General features: G+C 49.4%; 1 protein-coding gene across 1 annotated transcript in view; it reads left to right on the top strand.

The window, feature by feature from the left end:
- The first annotated feature begins 445 nt into the window (after positions 1-445).
- Kif3c (kinesin family member 3C) overlaps positions 446-14792 on the top strand; it is a 35665-nt gene continuing 21318 nt past the window's right edge. The window contains 1 exon segment of the mRNA XM_052746049.1: positions 446-2698. Within this exon segment, the coding sequence (XP_052602009.1) occupies positions 1148-2698 (1551 nt within the window). The 5' untranslated portion in view covers positions 446-1147.

Below are 14792 nucleotides of genomic sequence, written 5' to 3'. Positions count from 1 at the left end.
GCTCCAGGGGGCCTGGTGACACCCTGAGGAGTGGGGGAATGGTGACATGTCCCCGTCTGCAAGCAAAATGGCAGGAGCAATGAGAAACCGAGAACGGCGGTTGCAGAGGGAACACGCGTGGGTGGTGCAGCCTCAGCAGACACACTCGGGGAGGGAGGGGTGGGGGTGGGTGGGTTGCACGCGGGAGGAGGGGCTCCCCGACTTGAGGACTGGAGAAAGCGTTAGCAACCTGACAGAACCCTGTTAACAAAGGAAGGACTACATCTCCCAGCATGCTCGGGTTCGGTGGGGTGACGGCGGGCGGTGGCTGCGCCGCATCCGACTGGTGGGCGCGGGACCAGGGTGGGCACCCGAGCCTGTCATCCCTGAGGGGTCGGCCGGGTGCGGGCGGCGATGCACCGCTGTCCCTGGCACAAGGGCCGCGCCGGGCTCTTGTTCCCCGCCCCGCGGCCCCGCCCCTTGCCCCACCCCAGTCGGGAGACCTAGCCCGGGCCGCAGCGCAGCGGCCGCCGCAACATCACTCTCGCCGCCGCTGCTCCGCCCCATCCCCTTCTGTTTTTCTCTCATTCTCCGGTGGCGGCGGCGGGGAAGGCGGAGGAGAGGCGGCAGCAGCCAGCTGTGTCTGCAATGAATGATCCCCCAGCCGGAGGGGAGGACTCCAGGTGAGCCTCTGCCCTCGGGAGGACCGGGATTCCCCGGTCGCCCAGGTCCCGCATCCCCCGCCATGGATCCCTAGGGGAAGGGGAAAAAGGAGGAGGAAAAGACACTTCTGCCGCCCACCCCCATCTCATTTTCCTCTTCCTTTATCTCATTGTTGCCGAAGCTGTTTACCGTAGCGCTCCCTCTTGCCCCAGCATGGGGCGGGTTCCAGGCGCTGCCCTTGGGCAGGAGCTGCTTGCGCGGTTGCCTGGGGATTCTGCCTAATTCTACCTCTCCAGTCTGTGCACCGAAAGCCGTGGAGAGCTGTGGAGGCCTGGACTGCAGCAGCCTCGGGGCCAACTCCCTGCATCCCCACGCTGGGAGGCTGCATGCGGATTGAAGAGCGGTGTCTGGGGGCTGGGCCAGCCCGGCTGATCCCGACCTAGGAGTAGGACAGGAGGACCGCCCAGGCTGCAGAGCGGCCCATCTAGAAGGACAGAGCCGCAAGATGGCCAGTAAGACCAAGGCCAGTGAGGCCCTAAAGGTGGTGGCCCGGTGCCGCCCCCTCAGTAGGAAGGAGGAGGCTGCTGGTCATGAGCAGATTCTGACCATGGACGTGAAATTGGGCCAGGTGACTCTGCGAAACCCCCGCGCGGCGCCCGGGGAACTGCCCAAGACCTTCACTTTTGATGCTGTGTATGATGCTAGCTCCAAGCAGGCCGACCTGTATGATGAAACGGTGAGGCCCCTGATAGACTCGGTGCTTCAGGGTTTCAACGGCACCGTGTTTGCCTATGGCCAGACCGGCACGGGCAAGACCTACACTATGCAGGGGACCTGGGTGGAGCCAGAGCTCCGCGGCGTTATCCCCAACGCCTTTGAGCACATCTTCACCCACATCTCCCGCTCCCAGAACCAGCAGTACCTGGTTCGCGCCTCCTACTTGGAGATCTACCAGGAGGAGATTCGAGACCTGCTATCCAAGGAGCCAGGCAAGAGGCTGGAGTTGAAGGAGAATCCTGAAACGGGGGTCTATATCAAGGACCTCTCCTCGTTTGTCACCAAGAACGTCAAGGAGATTGAGCACGTGATGAACCTGGGGAACCAGACCCGGGCAGTGGGCAGCACCCACATGAATGAGGTCAGCTCTCGCTCCCATGCCATCTTTGTCATTACAGTGGAGTGCAGTGAGCGGGGGTCAGATGGCCAGGACCATATCCGAGTAGGCAAGCTCAACCTGGTAGACCTGGCTGGCAGTGAGAGGCAGAACAAGGCAGGTCCCAACACCACTGGAGGGCCGGCCACACAGCCCACGGCTGGTGGTGGCAGTGGCGGTGGTGGTGGTGGTGGCGGTGGCAGCAGCGGAGAGAGGCCTAAGGAAGCCTCTAAAATCAATCTCTCGCTGTCTGCCCTGGGCAATGTGATTGCTGCTCTGGCGGGCAACAGGAGCACCCACATCCCCTACCGGGACTCCAAACTGACCCGGCTGCTCCAGGACTCACTGGGGGGCAATGCCAAGACCATCATGGTGGCCACACTGGGTCCAGCTTCTCACAGCTATGATGAGAGCCTCTCTACCCTCCGCTTTGCAAACCGGGCCAAGAACATCAAGAACAAACCCCGGGTGAATGAGGACCCCAAGGACACGCTGCTGAGGGAATTCCAGGAAGAGATCGCCCGCTTGAAGGCCCAGCTGGAGAAGAGGGGGATGCTGGGCAAGCGACCTCGCAGAAAGAGCAGCCGCAGAAAGAAGGCTGTGTCAGCCCCAGCCGGTTACCCAGAGGGGCCAGTGATTGAGGCCTGGGTGGCCGAAGAAGAAGATGATAACAATAACAATCACCGCCCACCCCAGCCCATTCTGGAGTCAGCTTTGGAGAAGAACATGGAGAATTACCTGCAGGAACAGAAGGAGCGGCTGGAGGAGGAGAAGGCCGCCATCCAGGATGACCGCAGCCTAGTGAGTGAGGAGAAACAGAAGCTTCTAGAAGAGAAGGAGAAGATGCTAGAGGATCTGCGGAGGGAGCAGCAGGCCACAGAGCTGCTTGCAGCCAAGTATAAGGTAAGGATCCCCGAGGATGAGAGAGGTCCCCACAAGGATTTTGATTGGTGGATTTTCCTTGGAGGGCCTGTGAGTTGGCCCACGTACTGATGACTGTCCCAGAGCAGCCAAGCAAGGTCCTGTGGTACTAGGTAGCCAGGAACACTTACTTACATGCACGCACGCACACCAAGCAAAGTGGGCAGGTTCTTCAACCAGTGGACTTGAGATGGTCTGACCTGCGGCTGTCCATCTCTGCAAATGACCCCAGAATTGGTCAGATCTGTGAGAGGCCCATGCAGATCTCTCCTCTTGTGAGTGTGGCTTCTCATTCGAGCAATGGCCTCCTCCCCTGATACTTTTTTTTTAAACCCCTCTGAGGTGTCTTCAGACCTCATGTCATATTAATAGTATCTGATGCTTGGATAGCACTTCACAGTTTACAAAATACCACACTTTCATCTTGCCTCGTCTTCACAGGAGCCTTTCAACATGGTGGCTTTTAAATCCTCATCCTATGGATGAGGAATTAAGGCTCAGAAAGTGACGGGACCAGGGTTCCATTCTTCAGAGCTGCAGAGCTGAGCTGGTACCTGCAGGCTTCATGCTTTTAGTCTTCAGTAGCTAGGCCAGACCGTGAGAGCGAGGGAATTCTGCTTCCTGTGGAAATGACCCACGGGAGGACACAGTGCCAGACCTACTCCTTGGTATCATGAGGAAGGAGACTCAGAAAGGCATGTAGGAAGTAGGATGGAGAAAGAACCGGACTCCATCCTGGAGACCTAGAGTCTAGGCCTGTTAGGCAACAGCTCACTGAGTGACTGGCTGTGTTTTTCCCTTTTCCTCTTACGTCCATTTCCCTTTTTATAAAGTAGGATGTTAGCCTGGGGGATCACTGAGGTTCTTCCAACCTGATAATTCTATGACCCGTATTAATCTGAGAAAAAAGAACAAAACAATAGGACTACACAATGAAGCCTTGTATCATTTACGTCCAGTTCCCCATTGTCCTGAGAGATGTCGGGACTTCAGCATCCTTCCTGAGCTGTCCCCTCCCCAGAGAAGCCCTGGCTCTACATGGAGCTATGGTACTGAGCCAATCCATAGACCTGTCAAATTTCTTCCTACTCCTTCCCCCCCACTTCTTTGTAAATAGCATCTCATGTAGTCTAGGTTGGCCTAGAACTCTATGTAGCTAAGGATGACCTTGAACTAATTATCTTCCTGCCTCCATCTCCTGGTTGCTAGAATTACAAGCAAGCACCGTCACCATGCCTGGTTTTATGCACAGCTGGAGATCAACTCCAGAGTTTTGTGCATGCTAGATAAACTACCAACTGAGCTGCATCCCCCAGCTGCCTGTTAAATTCCAGTGCTGCAAATGTCACAACCCAGTGTTCTAGGCATTTCCGGATCCCTGGAGCCTTCAACACTGGGGTTGGAGGAAAAGTATGGAGAACCATGAGCTTGCTTGGAAGATCAAACACTGCCATGTCTTATTTCTTCTTGGGAGTGTGGGCTAGGAATGGGGAGGCCCAGCCCACAGCCAGTGGAAGAGCGAGAGCCGAGCTGTGCGCATTGTCTGTGTGCCGGGATGTGCTTCTGCATCAGGAGCGATGGCCTGGTGTGTTTAATATTTAATTCACTCGTGGAAAAGCTCAACCAGGGTTATTCTGAGCTGCTTGCTCAAGGGAAGGATCAGGGTCTGGTACCTGGGAGACGCAGGATGTTAAAGGCAAGGCTGCTAGTCCAGGCCTGTCATCTAACGTGCAGGGTGGTGTTATTGACTGGAAAATCCTAGCTGGCCCATCAGTCATTGATTTCTCTTCCAAGATATCCCTTACCCTGTTAAGCTGGGAGGCAGTGGAAGTCACAGAGGCTAATAAAGGAAGAAAGTGCTGATGGGTATTTCGGATGTTCTTCTTGGGAACTGAGTGGTATCTTTCCATAAGATTTTTTTCCATTGAAGACAATGTAAGAACACAGGTAATGGGACAAGTCAAGAAATCAGGGTGCAGTTGTACACAGTGGCATGCATCTGGAGTCCCAATTCTTTGGAAGACTGAGGCAGAAAAATAGTTCAAGCCCAGAGTTGAGGCCAACCTGGGCAACGTGATGAGACCCTGTCTCAAAATAAATAAACACACAAGCAGATCAGTCAATCGATGGATCAATACAAAGACTGGGGTGGCCAGAACTGAAATTCCTACACTAGTTGTATAGCCCATCCATGCAACATTATAATCTTATTGTTGGCAGGGGCCTTGGAGTACCAGTGTAGGGTTGGCTCAGGGTCATACAGCATGTTTATAAGCAATCTAGCTTCTTTCCATTGTTGTCTACACTCCTGGCAAAGTAATTTGGTGGGTTTTTTCTTCTCTAATTAGTATATATTAATTATATTCAATTTTTCATTATGCTACTTTAATACATGTATATAATGTATCTTGATTATATTTACCCCTTATACTGTCTCTTGTCCCCCTCCTATTTCCACTGATCCCCTTACGCTTTCCAACCAACACCTCTTCTGCTCCTCCTGTGTGTGTGTGTGTGTGTGTGTGTGTGTGTGTGTGTGTGTGTGGTGTGTGGTTTGTGGTGTGTGTATATCTGTGTGTGTCTGTCCCAATGAGTTTCGTTAAGGTTGCTTACAAGAGCATGGGCCCCTTACTGGTATCTAGACCACTGTGGAGGAGGGGGGATGTCTTCCTCCTCCAGCAACCATTGACTACATGAAAGTAATTTTTTTTTTTTTCAAGACAGGGTTTCTCTGTGTAGCTTTGTGCCTTTCCTGGAACTCACTCTGTAGACCAGGCTGGCCTCGAACTCACAGAGAGCTGCCTGGCTCTGCCTCCCGAGTGCTGGGATTAAAGGCGTGTGCCGCCGCCACCACCCAGCGAAAGTAATTTTTTTCCAAGGTTTATTTATTTTACCTGTACGTGTGTGCCTGAGCGATGTGCGACATGTGTGTGCAGGAGCCTGCAGCGATCAGTCAAAAGAGGGCATTGGATTTCCTCAAACTTGAGCTGCAGGAAGTTGTGAGGTATCATGGGGGTACTGAGAACCGGACCTGTGTACTCTGGATGAGCAGTAAGCATTCTTAACCACTAAACCATCATCCGGGCTCCAGCAATTTGTTTTTATGTAACACTATAACATCTTAATCTTACTCCTTCAACAATCCCTAGTCATGGACACTGTTTCCATTTGGCAGCTATGAAAGCCAAGGCTGGGGAGATGTTGGCTTGTCTATGAATTTGGGTAAGTGGCAAAGCCAATACCGGAATTCAGGTCTTCTGACGGCCCAGCCCAGTGTTCTTTTCATGTCACCCAAGATTTCTCCATGTTTGCTTCCTATGGGACTCAGGGCAAAGGCTTTTGACTCTCAGAGCCTTGGGTCCCTGTCAGCTAATGAAAAACAGAAGTGTGACATAGATCCCGGGGGAGTGGGTGAGGTGGCCGTTAGGTACTGGTTATCAGATATAAACTGAGCAGCCTGGGAAATTCCAGGAGAGGAATGAATCCATATCCTGTCATTTCTGAAACACCCAGCCCAGGATAATTAGCAGGAATCAAGGCCAGAATGGAACCCAGGGAGAGGAACCAATGCCCCCGGTTCTGCGATGGCGGAAACATTTTGACAGCCACAGGGAGGCTCTAACGATCCAGTCCCACCTCTTTCCCAGGGTTGCTCTGAAGATGAAATGAGATCATTAGCATGGGGACATTTGAAATAGGTTGAAAACATTGAAACGAATAGCGGGCATTAGCGGCCACAGGGTGCCTTCTGTCTGCCAAGCAGGGGTCCAAGACTGACATCTTTGTTGTTCGGATAACTCTTTCCTTACCCTGCTTTTCTAAGTGCATTCTCACAACTCTGCAGAGCCAGGCAGGCAAGGTCTCGGAGACCTCAGGAGCCTGGGACCGGTCCTTTCTCCATCTGCAATGAACTCTTCCCCTCTTTCTGAGCTAGCCACCACTTCTCACTCTCTGCCCCCTGCCATTTCCTCCAGTTTCTTCCACCCCCACCCTAGGCCAGCTAAGTGTAGCTGAGCCGACCCAGTGCCCCCATTCAGTGTCTGACTCATCTTCCTGCTTTCTCTGCCTGCCACCCTCAAGGCTCCCGATTCCCTTTGTTCTCTGAATGGGCACTAATTCCATGCCTGTCTCCTCTAAATCTCTCTCTTTTTAAAAAATCTCTCCCTTTGCTTTTAGCGCAGTTACTTTGGGCCTCAGAATGTTAAGTGTACAGATGTGTGAGTTTGTAATTGTGACCGGTGCCCTGTGTACCATTAATCATTAGCAAGCCACATACTTAGGTCATATCTCCAGGGGGCTGAGGGACTTGATAGCAATCTCATCCTATGAAGGAGGAGGAATAAGGGAACATTACAGACTCCCAAAGCACAGTAAAGACTCAGCTCTCTGGAACTGCATACACATTGGTGAATGCATGTAAAGGAGGCCCTCTCTAGGCAAATTTAACTATGCAAGGAAATTTGGGAAGTGATTGTTTTATTCTGAAGCTCACTTTTTTTTTTTTTTTTTTGAGAGGTTGATACTGATTTCACAAACTTTGAAAGGAAGCTCTTTGAGGTAGGCAGGCCACAAAACCCAGGCTGAAATGGAAGAGAGGCGTGCATACGCAACATTGGGGTGATTCGGCAGGAAGCGGGTCTTCAGAGCGAGGAGCTGGAGCCCGACTCTGGCTGGAGCCCAACTCTCTCTCTCTCTCTCTCTCTGGTGGGTTTAGAAAAGAAACCCTCAGAAACAGCCACCAGAGCCAGAGGGATGAGGTCACTGCGGGGAGGGCCAATCTAACTGAATATTCATTGTCCCTTCTGTGGGTTCCTCTTCTTCCTCCTATGCTGGAGAGTGAGCGTTATCCGCATATCGGGTTAGCAGACAGGAAGCTTCAACCCAAGCATTAACAATCTCAGCAATAATAATGAGGTTTATTGAGATCTGCTTTATGCTAACTATATGCAAGTATGCAAATCAGGCCATTTGTTCTACCCAGCCACCTTCCAGGAAATGTCTTGTCACTGCGCCCGTTTTATTTTATTTCTTTATTAATTGAGTCCAGGGCTTTGGGCATACTAGGTAAGCATTGAAATGCTGAGCTACATTCTAACCCTATTTTATTTTTAGTTGGATTTTTTTTTCCTGTGCTGTAAATTGAAACTAGCACCTTCCCAGTTGATGCAAGGCAAGCAGTCCACCACTGAGCAGTATCTCCTACACAATACACATAACGTTTTAAATTATTATTATTATCTTGTTTGGTTTTGAGAGGTTTTGCTATGTGGTGATGACTGATCTGGAACTTGATAAGTAGACCAGGTTGGCCTTGAGCTCACAGAGATCACAGCCTGCCTCTGCCTTTCAAGTGCTGGAAATAATTACCACCATTCTCAGCAAAACCATTACTGTTTTTTTGTTTTTTTTTTTTTGTTTTTTTTTTTTTTTTGGTTTTTCGAGACAGGGTTTCTCTGTGTAGCTTTGCGCCTTTCCTGGAACTCACTTGGTAGCCCAGGCTGGCCTCGAACTCACAGAGATCCGCCTGGCTCTGCCTCCCGAGTGCTGGGATTAAAGGCGTGCGCCACCACCGCCCGGCTTTTTTTTTTCTTTTTTTTTTAATTTAATTTTATTTTATTATTCTGTGTGTTTATGGCTATGCACTACATGCATTTGGTGCCCTGGATACCTGAACAAGGTGTTGGATCCTCTGGAACTGGAGTTACAGATAGTTGTGAGCCATCATATGGATGCTGGGGCACGAATCTGGGTCCTCTGCAAGAACAAGTCTTTTAACTGCTACACCATCTCTCCAGCCCCCAAAACTATTATTATTAATACAAAGTCTTGCTATATCGCTCAGACTAGCCTCCAACTCCTAAATGTCTTGTTTCAGTGTCCTGATTTCTGGGACTGTAAGCGTGAATCACTATGCCTGATTTCAAGAACTACTTGACAGAATCCACTTGCTTTAAGAGTGAGTGTGGGGGCCATGTTGTGTGGGCACACACCTAGCACTCAGGAGGCGGAGACCAGTGAGTTCAAGGCCAGCCTGGTCTACAGAGTGAGTTCTAGGACAGCCCGGGATACACAGAGAAACCCTGTCTCAAAACAAAACAAAAGAATAAGTGTGGGCTGCAGCTGCAGCTTAATTGATAGAGTGCCTGAAAACATGGGTTCAGTCCCTAGCATTTATCAGGCTTGGTGGCACAAGCCTGTAACCCTAGCACTCAAGAGGTAGAAAAGCAGGAGGATCAAGAGTTCAGGGTCATCCTTGGCTACATAGCAAATTGGAAGCCAGCCTGAGCCCCCCTCCCCCATAAAACAAACAACTTATTGGGTGGCCTTAGTGGTGATGGTTTTATGCGTGAGTACTTATCCCCAAACTCATTGATTGTTAAACATGTGCAGCATTATTATGTGTTAATCTCTCCTTGATACAGTAACAGGCTCTCTGTAGAAATGGAACTCAATGGTAGAATAGTTGCTGAATTTGTCACCATCCAAATAGGGCTGGACACCACCCCTAATAACCTGGAGAGTGTCTTCTTTCCCAAAGCTGATCTGGTTTCAAACACATGTTCTCAAGGACATCGACCCCATGCAGACCCTGGGGAATGTACAGTCTTAGTCATCAGAGCTCCGTGTGCACCCCGACCCCATCCCAATTGAGACTTCCACTGTCAGACCCTTGAGAAAAGCTTGGTGCTAACACATGGCCCGTTTTCCAAACTGGGGTTAACATGTAGGTCAAGGTCTACGGCCTCTCTCTGTTGTTGGGATTGTACCAGTATTCCTGTGTTCCTTCTAATCGCTGGTGAGTGCGGTCAGTTCACAGAAGTGTTCTGTACCCAGAGCATTTTTGCTGTTTGAGACAGGCTGTCCTGGAACTCACTCTGTAGACCAGGCTTGCCTCGAACTCGGAGACCCTTCTGCCTCTGCCTCCCGAGTGCTGGGGCTCAAAGCATGTACCACCACTGCCCGGCTTGTCTAGAGCATTTTGTAATGGAAAAGTCTGCCTAGTGGGAAGCCAGTGAGAAGATGTGGTAGCACCAGCACTTGTGAGGTACAGGCAGGACACTGACCATGACCTTCCTCAGAATCTGAGGGCATGTGGTTCAGTGGAGAGCTTTGCCTAGCTAGTCCAAGGCCCTGATCTAAAGATCTGAAAAAGAGAATACGTTTTTTTGAGACAGGGTCATATGTAGCCCAGACTCACAAGGAGCTTGCTATGTAGCCAAAGACGACCTTGAATTTCTAATCCTCCTGCTTTTCCTCCTCAGAGCTGGGCCCTCAGGCTTGCCCTGTGTACCCAATTTATCTGGTGCTGGGGATTGAACCCAGGGCTTTATGCATGCTGTGTAAGCACTCTACAAATTCAACTACATCCATAGTCCCTGATTGGTTTGTTTGGTTGGTTGTTTTTTCAGACAGGGTCTCCTGTAGCCTAGACTGACCATGTATACCTGATTTCCTGCCTTCACATCCCAGTGGTGAATTTATAGGTGTGTCCCACCCTGGCTGACAATCCATTTTAAAACTGATTTGACCAATGGGAAATAGATATAAGACTAACTCATTTCCATCTGCGATTTGGGTTTCCAGCTCTGACAAGCTCAGGAGGCCCTTTGGTTAGTTCAGGTTTCTGGGCTCTGTGCTGGCAGGAGGAGTGTGTTAGCATCCCTGCCTTCCCAGTCCCCAGAAAACATGCAATTAGATGAAGTGGCTGGCAGGAGGAGTGTGTTAGCATCCCTGTCCTTCCCAGTCCCCAGAAAACATGCAATTAGATGAAGTGGCTGTGATAATGTTCTCATTGTGTGCTGAGGGCCCAGAACAAAGGCCTGGAATTCAGATCAAGAAGAGCACTTTGCTCTTGACCCTGCCCTGCCAGACTTTGGGCCTGGCCTGGGGCACTTCTTTTGTAGCTACAGAACCGGGTGCACTTCTGAGTGGCTAGGAGAATGGCCTGTCTCTCCTTAGTACTGCTGTGTGGGTGTAAAAGACCAACCTCCGTGCTCAGAGCTGTACACCACCTGCACTTAGGGTTTGGATCTAGAGGTTATGCTTATTTCTTCATCTCTTGTCTTTGTTTCTCTGTGTAGCCCTGGCTGTCCTGGAACTCACTCTGTAGACCAGGCTGGTCTCGAACTCAGAGTTCTGTCTGCCCCCTTCTGAATGCTGGGATTAAAGGTGTGCGCCACCACATCCCACTGTTATGATGCTGGAAAATAAAGTCAAGTCCTCATGCATGCTAAGCTGTGCTCTATCTCTAAGCTCCTGGAATTTTTTTAAAAAAAATTTATTCTTTACTTTTAATATTTTTTTAAAATTTTTATGTGCATTGGTGTTTTGCCTGCATGTATTGTAAGGGATTCCCTGGAACTGGAGTCACAGACAGTTGTGAGCTGCCATATGAGTGTTGGGAATTACAGCTGAACCATCTCTCTAACCCTCTTTTTATTTTATTTATCTGTGTACTATTATTGTTGTTGTTGTTGTTGTTATTATTATTATTGTTATTATTACTATTTTGGTTCTTTTTGAGACAGGGTTTCTCTGTGTAGCCCTGGCTGTCCTGGAACTCGCTTTGTAGACCAGGTCTTGAACTCACAGAGTCTCTGCCTCTGTCTCCCAAATTCTGGGATTAAAGACGTGCGCCGCCGCCGCCGCCGCCGCCGCCGCCGCCGCCACCACCACCACCACCCGGCTCTTGCTTTTTCCTTTCTTTATCTGGCTCTCAGGAGGACGCTGATGGCAATAGCAGTAATAACGCAGCTCCCTTTCTTCCGTGTGTGCTTAATGCAAACACCCTGATTCATTCCTTCTGGGCACTGTTTCGTTTCAGTCTCACAACAGCACCATGAAGCAGTGCTGTTCCAGGTGACCAGTAAGGAGACTGAGCAGTGTCCTATGCCTTGGACGTGGTAGTTCCAGAATTATGAGGCCGGTGACTAACTGGCACCACAGTACATGACCTTCCCCTCCACACGGCAGCACACCTGATCACATTTATACCAGATCCCTCACTAACAGGTCCCGGTGGGAGCTCCCGTCTCCTGGGATGCTTAAGTAATCATCTTGGTCCTTCCATATGATGCAAGCCTGTGCTTGTACTCAACCCGTCACCACCAAGGCATAGAATCGAGTCAGATCTTTAAATATATATATATATATTTTCTAGCCAACCTCATTGCCCAAGCTGTCCTAAAACTTGCCCGGCTGGTCTTGAACTTGAGATCCTCCAACCTCACCCTCCAATGCCTTGCTTCTTTTACCTTTTTTTTTTTGAAAAAAACAGCAACAACATTCTTTTGTTTAGTAAGTTATTTAGTTTTTCTCTTCTTGGACAGTGGGGACTGAACCTACGATCTCATCCACATGAGGCAAGTATTGTACCACTCAGCTACAACTACATTTTATTCGAAACAGGCTCTTAATATCATAATCTAGGTTGGCCTGCAACTCACTCCATAGCCCAGGCTGGACCTTGTGATCCTCCTGCCTTGGTCTTCCCCAATGAGACGACAGGTGTGCACCACCACACTCCACTGATTTATTTACTTTTATACACTTTTACAAGCTTTTGTTTAAAGTTTTGTTTTGTGGTGCTGGGCATTGAGTGCAGGACCATGTACTACACCACAGTACTCTGCAGATAATTTCCATCTCCAGGACTGCTGCCTTTTAGTTTTATGAGATAGAGTCTTACTGTGTAGTCCAGGCTACCTTTGAACTCATGACTCTCCTGCCTCAGCCTCTCCAGTTGCCAGGACTACTGGCACATGACTGGCTCCTTTTTTTTTTTTTTAATTTTCCAATTAAAAATTTTATACATGTATTTATTTATATGGGAGAGGGGCGCTGACGACACAGCAGTCATGGAAATCAGAGGAGAACTTTTGGGAGCTGGTTCTTCGCTTCTCTGGGATTGGACTGGAGATTGTGGGGACTGGTGGCGTGTGCCTCTGTGCCTCGACCTGCTGAGCCATCTTGCCCGCCCTCATTTGTTTTTGCCCTTTTTTTTTTAATTCAACAAAAACAAATCTAAACTTTTTTTTTTTTTTTTTTTTTTTTTTGGTTTTTCGAGACAGGGTTTCTCTGTGTAGCTTTGCGCCTTTTCCTGGAACTCACTTGGTAGCCCAGGCTGGCCTCGAACTCACAGAGATCCGCCTGGCTCTGCCTCCCGAGTGCTGGGATTAAAGGCGTGCGCCACCACCGCCCGGCCAAATCTAAACTTTTAAATGAAGAAAAGAAACTGTTGTCGGCGTTCTGTGGTTTTCAAAAAAAGGGGGGGGGGGCATGTCTAGACTCCACTTAGAAAGAAAGGGAGCCAGGTATGGTGGCTGTACCTGTAAGACCAGTATTTGAAATGTAAATGTGGGAGGATCAGGAGTTCAAGGACACCCTTGGCTACATGGGGAGTTTAAGGCCAGCCTGGGCTACATGAGACCCTACCTTTAAAAAAAAAAAAAGTGTTAACCCATCCTGATAACAAAGACCTGTAATCCCAGCTACTCAAGATTAAGAGTGCGTTCTGCTTTTGTTCAGTGCCCAGCACCCATATGTTAGCTTACAACCATCTGAAACTCCCCTTCTAGGGGATCCAGTCCTCTTCTGGCCTCTTCAGGCTCTGGCACGTATGTGGTGCACATGGATTCTCACAGGCTTACACACGTACACATAAATAACTAAAAACCAAAACACTGAAACCAAGAACTAGAAATTCAAAGCTGGCCAGGGTACAAGGGTGAGTTCAAGGCTAACCTGGACAACTTGTGAACCAGTCTCAAAATAAAAAGTGAAAACGTCTAGGGTTATAACTGAGTTACAATAAAGTGATTGCCTAGGAAGAAGGAAGCCCTAGGTTCAAACCCAGTACCCCCCCACACAAACAAAAAAAAGTGTGTGTGTGTGTCTGTCTGTCTGTCCGTGTCTATGTCTGTGTCTGTGTCCTGGTGGGATGATTCACTTAAAAGCAGTAAATAATTTAGAGAAATTAGGGTTTGTAATAATATTCAATGGATTTAGTTACTGATAATCATGTGACTTGTACACATCTCTTGGTCTCCCAAGGAACGTAAGAAACAATCCAATCAACAGGTGTTCAGTGCATCTTGCTGATGAGTCTTGGCAACAGAGGGTCAGGAACTCAGGGTCAGACAGCCTGGCGAGAAGAGTGATAGAGGCATATGACTGAGCCTGGGCTGGGAGCCTGGAGTCTCTGTCACCTAGAATGGCCTGCCCCTCTGGGCCCTGTCCTTCCTCTGCCAAGGACAGGCTAGTTGGCCAGTGTACATCCTTAGATTCTGTCAGTTCTGATGAGCTGGCATTCTGTCGCCTGGATTTGCATCCCAGATGTTGGAGAGAACCTTCTAGAAAGTTACAAATGCAGGAGGGAAATAGTGGGGCCAGTGAGATGGCTTAATGGGTGAAGACACTTGCCACCAAGCCTGTGACCTGAGTTCTATCTCCAGGTCCCATGGGGTAGGAGAGAACCAACTCCCACACGTCATCCTCTGAGTTCCACATGCCCGCCATGGCACAAGCACACACGTGTACACCTACAATACATAAGTATGATAATTTTTTTTTTGAGACAGGGTCTTTCTATGTTATCCTTGGCTGCCTTGGAACTCTCCTGTAGATCAGGCTGGCCTTGACCTCAAAGACATCATTTGCCTCTGTCTCCTGAGTCCTGAGATTAAAGGCGTACACGGCCATGCCCCGAATAACGTTTTTTTTTTTTTTTTGAGAGGGAAATAGTGGAGAAAGATGAGGTACAGGTCAGCCTGGGTGTCCCTGCTCTGCCCATTGAAGGAAACGGACCCACCCTTTTCTTAGTGCTCCTCTCTGGTGTGGAAGGAGCACTTCCGGGTACCCCCACCTTGTCCAGCCCTGGGCCCAGAGCCAGCCTCACTTCACTCCTTGGCCAATGTTTTTCCCAATCTCTGATTTTTCTCTTTGCTAATGAGAGTATTCCTGGAACCTGAAACATCAGTCATTTACGTTGCATTTTGTGTCATCTGAGGAGGAGACTCAGATGTAATGTCCTGGTTTATGTCCCCAGGGCAGAAAGCCACTGAAAATAGCACTGTTC

Source organism: Peromyscus californicus, unplaced genomic scaffold, assembly GCF_007827085.1.
Source record: "Peromyscus californicus insignis strain IS unplaced genomic scaffold, ASM782708v3 Scaffold_1__1_contigs__length_55948999, whole genome shotgun sequence".
Lineage (NCBI taxonomy): Eukaryota > Metazoa > Chordata > Mammalia > Rodentia > Cricetidae > Peromyscus > Peromyscus californicus.
Note: the sequence above shows the minus strand (reverse complement) of the source record. Positions and strands in the feature narration are given on the sequence as shown.